General features: G+C 42.3%; 1 protein-coding gene and 2 long non-coding RNA genes across 6 annotated transcripts in view; 1 reads left to right on the top strand and 2 right to left on the bottom strand.

Moving 5' to 3' along the window:
- The window catches only part of LOC112232022 (centrosomal protein of 44 kDa), an 11903-nt gene extending 1688 nt beyond the window's left edge, over window positions 1–10215 (top strand). For all 4 annotated transcript variants that reach the window (XM_042311814.1, XM_024398821.2, XM_024398820.2 and 1 more), the window contains 9 exons: window positions 5018–5165; window positions 7946–8092; window positions 8290–8376; window positions 8577–8723; window positions 8830–9045; window positions 9322–9388; window positions 9525–9643; window positions 9907–9944; window positions 10084–10215. In XM_042311814.1, coding sequence (XP_042167748.1) covers window positions 5018–5165; window positions 7946–8092; window positions 8290–8376; window positions 8577–8723; window positions 8830–9045; window positions 9322–9388; window positions 9525–9643; window positions 9907–9944; window positions 10084–10132 — 1018 coding nt within the window. In that variant the 3' untranslated portion in view covers window positions 10133–10215. The remainder of the gene's footprint in view (window positions 1–5017; window positions 5166–7945; window positions 8093–8289; window positions 8377–8576; window positions 8724–8829; window positions 9046–9321; window positions 9389–9524; window positions 9644–9906; window positions 9945–10083) is intronic.
- On the bottom strand, window positions 6304–8578 carry LOC112232025. The gene is made up of 3 exons (XR_002950584.2): window positions 8247–8578; window positions 7940–8056; window positions 6304–7166 (listed from the first exon to the last, which is right to left on the bottom strand). It is a non-coding gene; the product is annotated as an uncharacterized LOC112232025 (long non-coding RNA).
- LOC121841772 lies at window positions 9276–12261 on the bottom strand. Its single transcript, XR_006080749.1, has 2 exons — window positions 11787–12261; window positions 9276–9618 (listed from the first exon to the last, which is right to left on the bottom strand). It is a non-coding gene; the product is annotated as an uncharacterized LOC121841772 (long non-coding RNA).

Raw genomic sequence — 12261 nt, 5'->3', positions numbered from 1 at the left:
CATAAAATAATCTGAAACGCAACCAAAACAAACAGCAAATGCATCCAACAAGTTTGTAATGTCACAAGCTTGATGTAATCATTGCATGCTAGGAATATGGGATCGAATACTGAAATATTGACAACTTTAATACACATGATAATTTGTCTCAATACTTTTGGTCCCCTAAAATGGGGGTCTATATGAAAATACCCTCAAATTAAAACTGACAGTCAGTATTTGACTATGAAGTTAAAATGCAAAGTATTGGAGTACAGAGCCAAAACAACATGTCACTTTCCCAATACTTTGAGCTCACTGTATATAGTATACATGGAGTATACCAAACATTAAGAACACCTTCCTAATAATGAGTTGCCCTCAGAGCATCAATTCATCGTGGCATGACTCTACAAGGTGTCAAGTGTTTCACAGGGATGCTGGCCCATGTTGACTCCAATGCTTCCCACATTTTTTTCAAGTTGGCTGGATGTCCTTTGTGTGGAGGACCTTGATACACACAGGAAACTGTTGAGTGTGAAAAACCCAGCAGTGTTGCAGCCCTTAACAAAAACTGGTGCCTCTGGCACCTACTAACATACCCCGTTAAAAGGAACTGAAATATGTTGTCTTGCCCATTCATCTTCGGAATGGCACAAATACGGGATCGGGGCACCACCAGTACAGAGCTTGCTCAGGAATGGCAGCAGGCAGGTGTGAGTGCATCTGCACACACAGTGAGGTCGAAGACTTTTGGAGGATGGCCTGGTGTCAAGAAGGGCAGCACAGAAGCCACTTCTCTCCAGGAAAAACATCGGGGACAGACTGATATTCTGCAAAAGGTACAGCGATTGGACTGCTGAGGACTGGGGTAAAGTCATTTTCTCTGAAGAATCCCCTTTCCGATTGTTTGGGGCATCCGGAAAAAAAGCTTGTCCGGAGAAGACAAGGTGAGCGCTACCATCAGTCCTACGTCATGTCAACAGTAAAGCATCCTGAGACCATTCATGTGTGGGGTTGCTTCTCAGCCAAGGGAGTGGGCTCACTCACAATTTTGCCTCGGAACACAGCCATGAATAAATAATTGTACCAACACATCCTCCAAGAGCAACTTCTCCCAACCATCCAGGAACCGTTTGGTGATGAACAATGCCTTTCCAGCATGATGGAGCATCTTGCCACAAGGCAAAAGGGATACCTAAGTGGCTCGGGGAACAAACATCGATAGTTTGGGTCCATGGCCAGGAAACTCCCCAGACCTTAATCCCATTGAGAACTTGTGGTCAATCCTGAAGTGGCGGGTGGTCAAACAAAACCCCACAAATTCTGACAAACTCCAAGCATTGATTATGCAAGAATTGTGTTGCCATCAGTCAGGATGTGGCCCAGAAGTTAATTGACAGCATGCCAGGGTGGATTGCAGAGGTCTTGAAAAAGAAGGGTCAACACTACAAATATTGACTCTTCATGTAATTGTCAATAAAGACCTTTGACACTTATGAAATGCTTGTAATTATACTTCAGTATTTCATAGTAACATCTGACAAAAATATCTAAAGACACTGAAGCAACAAACTTTGAAAATTAATTTGTCATTCTTAACTTTTTGCCATTACTGGTTTCATCAGATCAGAGAATCTTGTTTCTCATGGTTGCCTTCAGAAAGTATTCAGACCCCTTGACTTTTTTCCACATTTTGCCTTATTCTAAAATTTGATATTGTTCCCCCCCAAATCTACACACAATACCCAATAATGACAAAGCAAAAACATTTTTGCTAATTTATATATTTTTAAAAGTATGTTTACATAAGTATTCAGACCTTTTACTTAGTACTTTGTTGAAGCACCTTTGGCAGCAATTACAGCCTCAAGTCTTCTTGGCTATGACGCTACAAGCTTGGTACACCTGGATTTGGGGAGTTTCTCCCATTCTTCTCTGCAGATCCTCTCAAGCTCTGTCAGGTTTGATGGGGAGCTTCACTCCACAGCTATTTCAGGTCTCTCCAGAGATGTTTGATCAGGTTCAAGCCTGGGCTCTGGCTGGGCCATTCAAGGACATTCAGAGACTCATCCCGAAGCCACTCTTGTGTTGTCTTGGCTGTGTGCTTAGGGTAATTTTCCTGTTGGAAGATGAACCCTCGCCCCAGTCTGAGGTCCTGTCCACTTTAGAGCAGGTTTTCATCAAGGATCTTTCTGTACTTTGCTTCGTTCATCTTTGCCTCGATCCTGACTAGTCTCCCAGTCCCCACAGCATGATGCTGCCACCGCCATGCTTCACCGTAGGGATGGTGCCATGTTTCCTCCAGACATGACGCTTGGCATTTAGGCCAAAGTGTTCAATCTTGGTTTCATCAGACCAGAGAATCTTGTTTCTCATGGTTGGAGAGTCTCTGGGTGCCTTTTGGCAAACTCCAAGCGGGCTGTCATGTCTCTTACTGATGAGGCGCTTCCATCTGGCCACTCTACCATAAATGCCTGAATGGTGGAGTGCTGCAGAGATGGTTGTCCTTCTGGAAGGTTCTCCCAGCTCCACAGAGGAGCTCTGTCAGAGTGACCATCGGGTTCTTTGTCACCTCCCTGACCAAGGCCCTTCTCCACAAATTGCTCAGTTTGGCTTGACGGCCAGCTCTAGGAAGAGTCTTGGTGATTCTAAATTTCTTCCATTTAAGAATGATGGAGGCCATTGTGTTCTTGTGGACCTTAAACGCTGCAGACATTTTTTGGTACCCTTCCCCAGATCTGTGCCTCGACACAATCTTGTCTCGGAGCTCAAAGGAAAATTCCTTCGACCTCATCGCTTCGTTTTTGCTCTGACATGCACTGTCAACTGTGGGACCGTATATAGACAGGTGTGTGCCTTTCCAAATCATGTCCAATCAATTGAATTTACCACAGGTGGACTCATCAAGTTGTAGAAACATCAAGGATGATCAATGGAAACAGGATGCACCTGAGCTCAATTTCAAGTATCATAGCAAAGGGTCTGAATACTTACAGTATGTAAATAAGGTATGTTTTTTATTTTGAATAAATTTGCAAACATTTCTACATTTTGCTTTGTCATTATGGGGTATTGTGTGTAGATGGTTGAGGAAAATGTTTTATTTAATCCATTTTGGAATAAGGCTGTAACTTAACAATGTGGAAAAAGTCAAGGGGTCTGAATATTTTCTGAAGTGACTGTTCATAAACTGTCCAGTGAGTGAGTTAGCTACACCCGTCTAGTCCTGGGTCGGACCCCCCCTTTGCCTCCAGAATACCAATAATTCTTTGGGGCATGGATTCTACAAGTCGTGAATGTTCCACATTCATGTTGGTACATGCTGACGCGATGGTGTCATGCAGATTTGTCGGCGGTACACCACTGCAACCAGCCTGTACTGTTGACACCAGGCATTGTCCATAGACTCTGCCATCAGTATGACGCAACATTTAATCTGGTTTGGGCTTAGTGGGACTATCATTTGTTTTTCAACAGGACAATGACCCAAAACGACTCCAGGCTGTGTAAGGGCTATTTGACCAAGAAGGAGAGTGATTGAGTGCTGCATCAGATGAGCTGGCCACCACAATCACCTGACCTCAACCCAATTGAGATGGTTTGGGAGGAGTTGGACCGCAGAGTGAAGGAAAAGCAGCCAACAAGTTCTCGGCATATGTGGGAATTCCTTCAAGACTGTTGGAAAAGCATTCCAGGTGAAGCTGGTTGAGAGAATGCCAAGAGTGTGCAAAGCTGTCATCAAGGCAAAGGGTGGCTACTTTGAAGAATCTCAAATATACATTTTCTTTTTTTTGGTTACTACATGGTTCCATATGTGTTATGTCATAGTTTTGATGTCTTCACTGTTATTCTACAAATATTTTAAATATTAACCATCCATGCAGTATCAAAGAATATTTTGGGCAGACGAGACCTTGAAGGAGAGGCAGGTGTGCATATGGTAGCATTTCTCATGATTTAATATTTTGTTCCACCATGAGCCTAATTTCCAATGATCCCATTGCTATGATGAGCATATCTGACCAGCTCTTTATCCAGGTTGTAGGGTCACTGATTTCTATGGCCTTTGTCCATTACACTCAGTATTTGTCTTGAAAGTGCCAACACATTGCAAGTGTGATGACATATGGAACTTGTGATGAATAAAGAATGAAATTTTAGGCTAGAATGAATATGATCAACAGTTTGTATGATGTTCTTGCGTGCTATAGGCAAACCTCTGTAGTGTAGGATAATGTCACGAGATGGGATGTTTCCCATATGGGACCCTATTCCCCAGATAGTGCACTACTTTTAACTACGGGCCCATAAGGCTCTGTTTTAAATAGCATAGGGTGCTATTTGCGACAAAGACTAAATGATTTGGCTGGAAGACAGACTAAACATCTGTAGTCCTATAAACATCCAGATTGGGGCTGTAGCCACGGGTACAGTTCATGGTCTGGGTTTGTTTTGAAGTCTCCGGCAGGTGGCAGAGGGGGTTGTACGGAGCCCTGCCCGACTACAAACAGAGTTATAAACATGCTTTACATTAACCAGTCGTGGGTCCCCCTCTGACGAGGACCCCAGTCTGCACAACTGATGAGCAGGGAAGCAGGAATTCCTTTTGAAGTGAAGAGCGTCAAACACAATATGCTTGGAATTTTAAAAATGATGTGGCTCAAATACAATTTTCTGTGGATGTGAGATCATTTAAAAACAGGAGACAAAAGTTTGGCTACTTTTCAAATGTATATTTTTTTTCTAGTTTTTATCAAACTCGTTTGGGTTCCATTGATGTCAAAATGTGCGTTGTGCTGCGTTTAGACGGGCAGGTCATTTCTTATTTTTTTCCCACTAATTGGTATTTTGACCAATTACATCAGATCATTTCAGATCTTTATGAGATCTGATCTGTCAACTTTTTGTTGTTGTTAAAATCGGTCTACCTGTCTGAACAGAGCATTATTGTCATATATTTTTAGGCCTCAATGATACTAAGGCATATGAAAACAGTAGTACACATTGTAAAACAATCTATGCTTTATCTCTCCAGCTTGTCCAAAGGGGATCCTTCTGCCTTCCTCCCCATAGTGAGTTATGTATTCATCTCCTATTCACCACACCTTGCTGAACACCTGGTGGGCTTCGGAGTGGAACTCACTGGGAAGAACGACCTACGTTTTATCGAATGCATCTACAAGGTAAATCCACACAAGCATTTCGCTACACTACAAGCATTTCGCTACACTCGCATTAACATCTGCTAACCATGTGTATGTGACAAATAAAATTTGATTTGACATTGATTCTATTGTGTTCTTTAAATAAAAATCTATTAAGGGTAATAGTGTACAGTACCTGTCAAAAGTTTGGACAAGGGTTTCTTTATTTTCCACATTGTAGAATAATAGTGAAGACATCAAAACAACACACATGGAATCATGTAGTAACCAAAAAAGTGTTAAGCAAACCAAAATATATTTGCGATTCTTCAAAGTAGCCACCCTTTGCCTTGATGACAGCTTTGCACACTCTTGACATTCTCTCAACCAGCTTCATGAGGAATGCAATATCCAATTGTTAGTTAGTCTTGTCTCATTTCTTCAACTCCCGTGCAGACTATGGAGTGGTGATGGTCGAGAGCCGTGCGTCCTCCGAAACACAACCCAACCAAGCCGCACTGCTTTGACGCAATGCCCACTTTACTACATGATTCTATGTGTTATTTCATAGGTTTGATGTCTTGACAATTATTCTACAATGTAGAAAATAGTACAAATAAAGAAAAACCCTTGAATGAGTAGCTGTGTCCAAACTTTTGACTGGGTACTGTAGGTTAACATGTTTCTGTGACACAGCATTAGTATTTAACTATCATGCACAGTGGAGGAATTTTACTCCATAGGTCTCCATTAGTATGGTAGGTCGAAGACGCAGAGAGCGTCTGTGTTCTAATGACATCTTTCGTGATGAAATCATGTTTTCGAATGTATTCCCCCCCCCTGCAGCAATCCCACATCTAGACCTACCCGTTTGAGAAACACATTGGCATCACTCCCCAGTTGACTGTATCTCCCAGGCTCGTTCCTTCATGCCCTCCTTATGATTTAATGCTCTGTTCATTCACTGCGTGCTGGGATCTTTCCTGGGTCCTACTTTTCCAGTAGGTTCCCCACCACCTCTCTCCCCATGTGGCCCCATGCAGTGTCGTCTCCCTAACACGGAACAGTTTCTCCCCTCTAGATCCCCTCTCTCATACATCACAGTTATCGTGGTGATGGTTCAAAATGGCAAAGTGTTTCCAGTTGTTTCCTCACAGGCAACGGACACACACTCGCACACTGTGACTTCAGTTTATTCCTTGGGGTCTCCTGAGGCCAATGGCTGTCTACCCAGACGCTCTGCTGTGGTTTAACCCCTCCAAGCTTGAGCTGAACTGCAATATTTTCCCCTAATACACACACATGGAAGACATTGCTATTGCATCACTCACTACCAATAAAGTCCTTTTGAAACAGTGCAGGATTTCCCCTGTAGAGGTTAAAGGTAGGCTACATGTGGGATTCCTTTTCATTCCTGTGGTGCTCAAATGACATGAATGGAGTCTTAAAGTAGTCTAGAAATTCCATTCATTCCTATCTATGGGAAATGTCCCACTGTCGGAATTCCCTTTTTCATGATATTGTGCTTGGTCAGGTCAAGGCTAAGCCATTTCCTTCATCTCACGTTCTAATATTACAGCTCCTCTCTCATCACAACCAACTGAGGACTTGGAAGGAATGACTTGTGTACATGCATCAGGGGTTTTTCAGTCTTTTTGTTGAGGCTGTACTATAGCCTCTGTTAACCCTGCTATCAGAACCAGAAGGGTTTTCACTGAGCGGGCCCTGATCTGCAGCATCTGTATTTAACACACTCTGGTGGTGTTTCCTTCCATCTGGCTACCGGTGGTTGGCAGCACAGCGTCCTTGAGCAATTATTTTATAAAGGCTCACATGAAATCCTGATTCCTGCGGTGAACACAGGAACTCCATGTTGGTCCAAGTTCTCATCTCGGATCAGAATCCCCTCTTCTGTTCTCTTAGCTCGCCTGCGGCTTCAGCACTATCTGCCTCTCACAGCATCGGTTCATTTTGGCGAGAGGAGAGGGAGAAGGAAGAGCGAGACCCTCTTGCTGGCGCCCAGTCACTGCTTCGCCTGGCCTGCACACACACACACAAAAAAATATGGGAGACAGATTGGGCCGACACGCCAGCAGCATTTCATTTAGAAGACAGTGCAAAGAGGAGACAAGCCATTTGCTCTGCATTATAGTCGGTGTAACAGGGAAGCACTCATTTAGCCCTCCTGTCATACCTACTGCCATCTTTCCCTGAACTCATGTCAACTATAGTGAGTTTTGCAATTATCAGTAGAATGTTTGGATTTGTCATATGTGTTCCAGCTCCTATTATTCCCTTTTCATGTGTATCCCTTGCCTCGATACACTTAATTCACATTTTTTGGAAGGGAAAACAAACTCCATATACTTAAAAAAAAAAAAATATTACAACCAAATGGAAACTGTAGAAAATATAATGGACCTACATTTATACTGTTTCTTGACTGTGTCCAGCTCACTAATAATCATTCAATTGAAACCGAGACAGTCGGGTAGCATCAAATTGCAAAAGCATTGGATACAGGACAATTTCTTTGCACGTTTTGATGGTGAAGAAATGAACACATTTTCAGTGTGACCCTCTGGACCTTTTTGAAGAAAGAATGTGGCCCCCGGCGCAAAATTAGTTTAAATTGACTTTGCAATGTCATTTTCAGTTATCTTCAATGACAATTCAATGAATATGGTTTTGCTCTTTGCATTTTTTACTGTTTGAATGAAAAAACAACCATGGTGTATTTTTGATTTGAAACAATTTTTCAGCAGGGCAAATTCAGCCGTGTGTGTCATACTGTCTGTCTATTGTTCACCCACATCTAGGTACTGCGGGATCTTTTCCACTACAAACCCGTCCTGACCAAGCAGCAGTTCCTCCAGTTTGGCTATGCAGAAAGAAAGACCTGCATCCTCTGTGATGTCATCGCCTTTGCCCTGCAGAAACACAAAGAGCTCAGCAAAGGCAACAAGGTCAGTCTGTCTCCCTCAGCTTTGGCGAGCCTAGAGCAAAGCGTATCATCAACGACATGATGATGATACGGTGTTCACGGTTCAATTAACTATTGCACCCTCTTGATCAGACCATGTCTGTATTGTAATAGAGAATGTGTTCTCCATAGCCTACCTGGTAAAAGAAAAGGTCCATGTATTGCATCTGTGTGTTGCAGCCAAAGCCGAGAGCTCGTTTTCAGGCCTCGAGTTCAGACTCCAAAAGTGAGGCTCTCCCATTTCAGGCTGAAACAATGAACCCCATGGTAAGTCTTTGCCAAGGACATGACAGTGTAGCCCAACAGACCTGTTCAACTCTGTACACTTTATCAAAAAGGCCTGAGCTATCCTAGTTTAAATAAAGATTAAATTAAACATTTTAAAATAATAAAATTGTCCATTGTAATGCTGCATGAGTACATGGCCCGACCTTAACATGACTAGGTGAGATGGTTCTTTCCCACAGTTGTCCCTAAGCAGGCCACTAGTGGAGAGACACATTGGTGGTGACTCCTGGGTCTCCTCTAGTAGAACCTCCGATAATGAAGAGTCTGAGGAGGAGGGGCTGGGACTGGAGGAGGTCCAGAACCAAGCACCTACAGTCCCTCAAGCAGTGAGTACCAGCATACTTCTCCACAATTATAAGCACAGACACACACACAGCCCTTCTCTCTGTGACACACACACACACACAGAATGGATTGTGACCACCCTTCCAGGACCTGGTGGCGGAGGGGAGGCTGGCAGCGCTGGAGGCCCAGCTGCCGCAGATCCAGACTAGGCTGGGGAGGCTCTCGGCCCTGGAGCAGAGGCTGCAGCTTCTAGAGAAGGCCTCAGCCGGGAGGATCACTATAGACAAGCACCATTGGAAGAACCTGGAGAGCAGAGTGCTACTGCTGGAGACCAGACTGACCCTCTCCACAGCCATGGCCCAGGTATTGTGTGTGTGTCCCTATCCACTGCAAAGGGATTCTTGGATACGGTGTGTCTGCATGTGTCAGCCATGGCCCAGGTAGGAAGGGATCTTTACACCACATCTGTCCGATCTGGAGACTCTTCTAAAGAACTCTCTGTACTTCTATCTAATGACAAGTAGAAGCAGATGTTGAACTAATGATGTCAGTCCATTCCAGAATGTCTACTGTATCTCTGTTTGCTGGTTAAAGATGGAAAAATGTACAGCTTTCAAGGTTTTTTTTTTTTCCCTCTAGGAGTCGTCGTCACTTATCAATGGAGGTTGGAGTCATCACATGGCGGATAATGCAACAGAAGTCACTGGTTGGAACTGATTTGGACAAAAGTGTCTTAGTAAAGTATTATTGAGGCCATCGTATACAACAACTGAAATACAGTAATAGAAAGATCAAATTCCCAGTGTGATATAAAAGTTCAACTGATGCTCACATACCCTTAGAGTCAAGACCCAGTCCTCCAGAGAGCCTCCTACACAACTCTGGCTGTGAGCGTCCTCAGTCCTCCACCCCTTCTGCTAGCTATCCCATCAGCCCCTGTGTGACAACGGCACCCCCAGAGGTAATGGCAGATATTACAAGTAAATATAATGGAAACATTGGAAGACTATTTGGGCTGGATTCAATCTGTAGTATTGTGAAAGAGCCACGTTATATGTTGATTTTGAAATTTTAAAGGCAATGTTCGAGGAGACTTCATTCACAGTAAACTCTGCATATGCCGACTCAATTGTAAATTACCATCGAATTTTTACATGGATCTTCCGCAATACGGATTAAATCAAGCCCTTTGTTTTTCATTCTGTCTTGACTCATTTTCTTTAGGAGAATATGAAAAAGAGATTGGAAAGGATAGCCAACATGTAAGTACTCTAGATCGATGTTGTATTCCCTCTAATGTTAACCAAGGCTAATACACCATCTACTGTATATAAAATAATACTGCATTTGTTTAACTTCATTTCATTATTTACTTAGTTTTGTTCTTCTCCTTTGTTTTAGGATGAAAGACACGTCCAGCCTTTTAAGAAGTATAGAACCCTCAATGTAAATTCAGACTTTAAAAAGATATGTATTTTTGTAATTGATCTCCGGATTAGTATGTGAGTGATGAATAAAGGTATCATGGATAAATATTGACTTGTGTTCACAATCCATTATATACAGTACCAGTCAAAAGTTTGGACACACCTACTCATGCAAGGGTTTTTCTTATTTTTACTATTTTCTACATTGTAGAATAATAGTGAAGTCATCAAAACTATGAAATAACACATATGGAATCATGTAGTAACTAAAGTGTTAAACAAACAAAATATATTTTGTTTTAGATTCTTCAAAGTAGCCACTCTGTCTTGACAGCTTTGCACACTCTTGGCATTCTCTCAACCAGCTTCATGAGGAATGCTTTTCCAGCAGTCTTAAAGAAATTCCCACATATCCTGAGCACTTGTTGGTTGCTTTTTCTTCTCTGCGGTCCAACTCATCCCAAACCATCTCAATTGGTTTGAGGTCGGGTGATTGTGGAGGCCAGGTCATCTGATGCTGCACTCCATCACTCTCCTGCTTGGTTAAATAGCCCTTACACAGCCTGGAGGTGTGTTCTGGGTCATTGTACTGTTGAAAAATAAATGATAGTCCCACTAAATGCAAACCAGATGGGATGGCTTAGCGCCATGATGGTTAAGTGTGCCTTGAATTCTAAATTAATCACTGACCGTGTCGCCAGCAAAGCAACCCTACACCATTTTTTGTTTTTTTAACTTTTTTTATTTAACTAGGCAAGTCGGTTAAGAACAAATTCTAATTTGCAATGACGGCCTACAGGGGAACAGTGGGTTAACTGCCTTGTTCAGGATTCGATCCTGCAACCTTTCAGTTTCTGGCCCAATGCTCTAACCACTAGGCTACCTGCCACACCATCACACCTCCATGCTTCACGGTGGGAACCACACATTCAGTGAGCATCCGTTCACCAACTCTGTGTCTCACAAAGACATGGCGGTTGGAAACAAAAATCTCACATTTTGACTCATCAGTCCAAAAGGACAGATTTCCACCGGTCTAATGTCCATTGGTTGTGTTTCTTGGCCCAAGCAATTCTCTTCTTATTGGTGTCCTTTTTAGTAGTGGTTTCTTTGCAGCAATTTGACCATGAAGGCCTGATTCACTCCTCTGAACAGTTGATGTTGAGATTTGAGGCTGGTAACTAATGAACTTCTTCTCTACAGCTGAGGTAACTCTGGGTCTTCCTTTCCTGTGGCGTTCCTCATGAGAGCCAGTTTCATCGTAGCGCTTGGTTTTTACGACTGCACTTTTCCAGATTGACTGACTTCAAACACATTAATAAGGAAATAAATTCCACAAATGAACTTAACAAGGCACACCTGTTAATTGAAATGCATTCCAGGTGACTACCTCATGAAGCTGGTTGAGAGAAGGCCAAGAGTGCAAAGCTGTCAAGACAAATGTTGAACATTGAAGAATCTCAAATATATTTATTTGTTACACTTTTTTGGTTACTACATGATTCCATAGTTTTGCTCTATTCACTATTATTCTACAATGTTTAAATTAGTACAAATAAAGGAAATCCTTGAATGAGAATGTCCAAACTTTAGACTGGTACTGTAATTATCTATTTTATTTGCACTAACAACTTTACATACAATACCTGGTCTTGTATCTTTACTTTGACTATGTACCTGACCAGTAGAGGTCACCAACAGACCTCTGAGATGTCATCTCTGGCTATACTGGACAATGCTCCCGTTCAATCATCCTTCCTCCTCACAGTAGAGCTCCCCTAGGCACTGTACGAACTGAAATGTATGAAGATCAATTGCATTTTGAAAAAAGGCTAGGAGAAAGGACAAGGAATTAATCATTTAAGAAAGACTAATTCTGCTCAAAGTTTTCCTCATTCAGGCTGAGATTCAATTCAAGGCATGTTATAAAGTAGTGGTTTCTCAAACCTCTCATGGAGAACCCCAGAACTTTTCATGTACTTGATATATTCCAGAGCTAGCACACCTTATTCAATTTGTCAACTATACCTAACAAAACTATAAATGCAACAATTTCAGTGATTTTTACTAAGTTTTACAGTTCATACAAGTAAATCAGTCAATTGAAAAATGTATTAGGCCCTAATCTATGGATTTCAAATGACTGGACAGG

The sequence above is a fragment of the Oncorhynchus tshawytscha genome, linkage group LG34 (genome assembly GCF_018296145.1).
Source record: "Oncorhynchus tshawytscha isolate Ot180627B linkage group LG34, Otsh_v2.0, whole genome shotgun sequence".
NCBI classification, from domain to species: domain Eukaryota; kingdom Metazoa; phylum Chordata; class Actinopteri; order Salmoniformes; family Salmonidae; genus Oncorhynchus; species Oncorhynchus tshawytscha.
The sequence above is the reverse complement of the archived record's forward strand: the minus strand, read 5'-3'. Positions and strand labels throughout refer to the sequence as shown.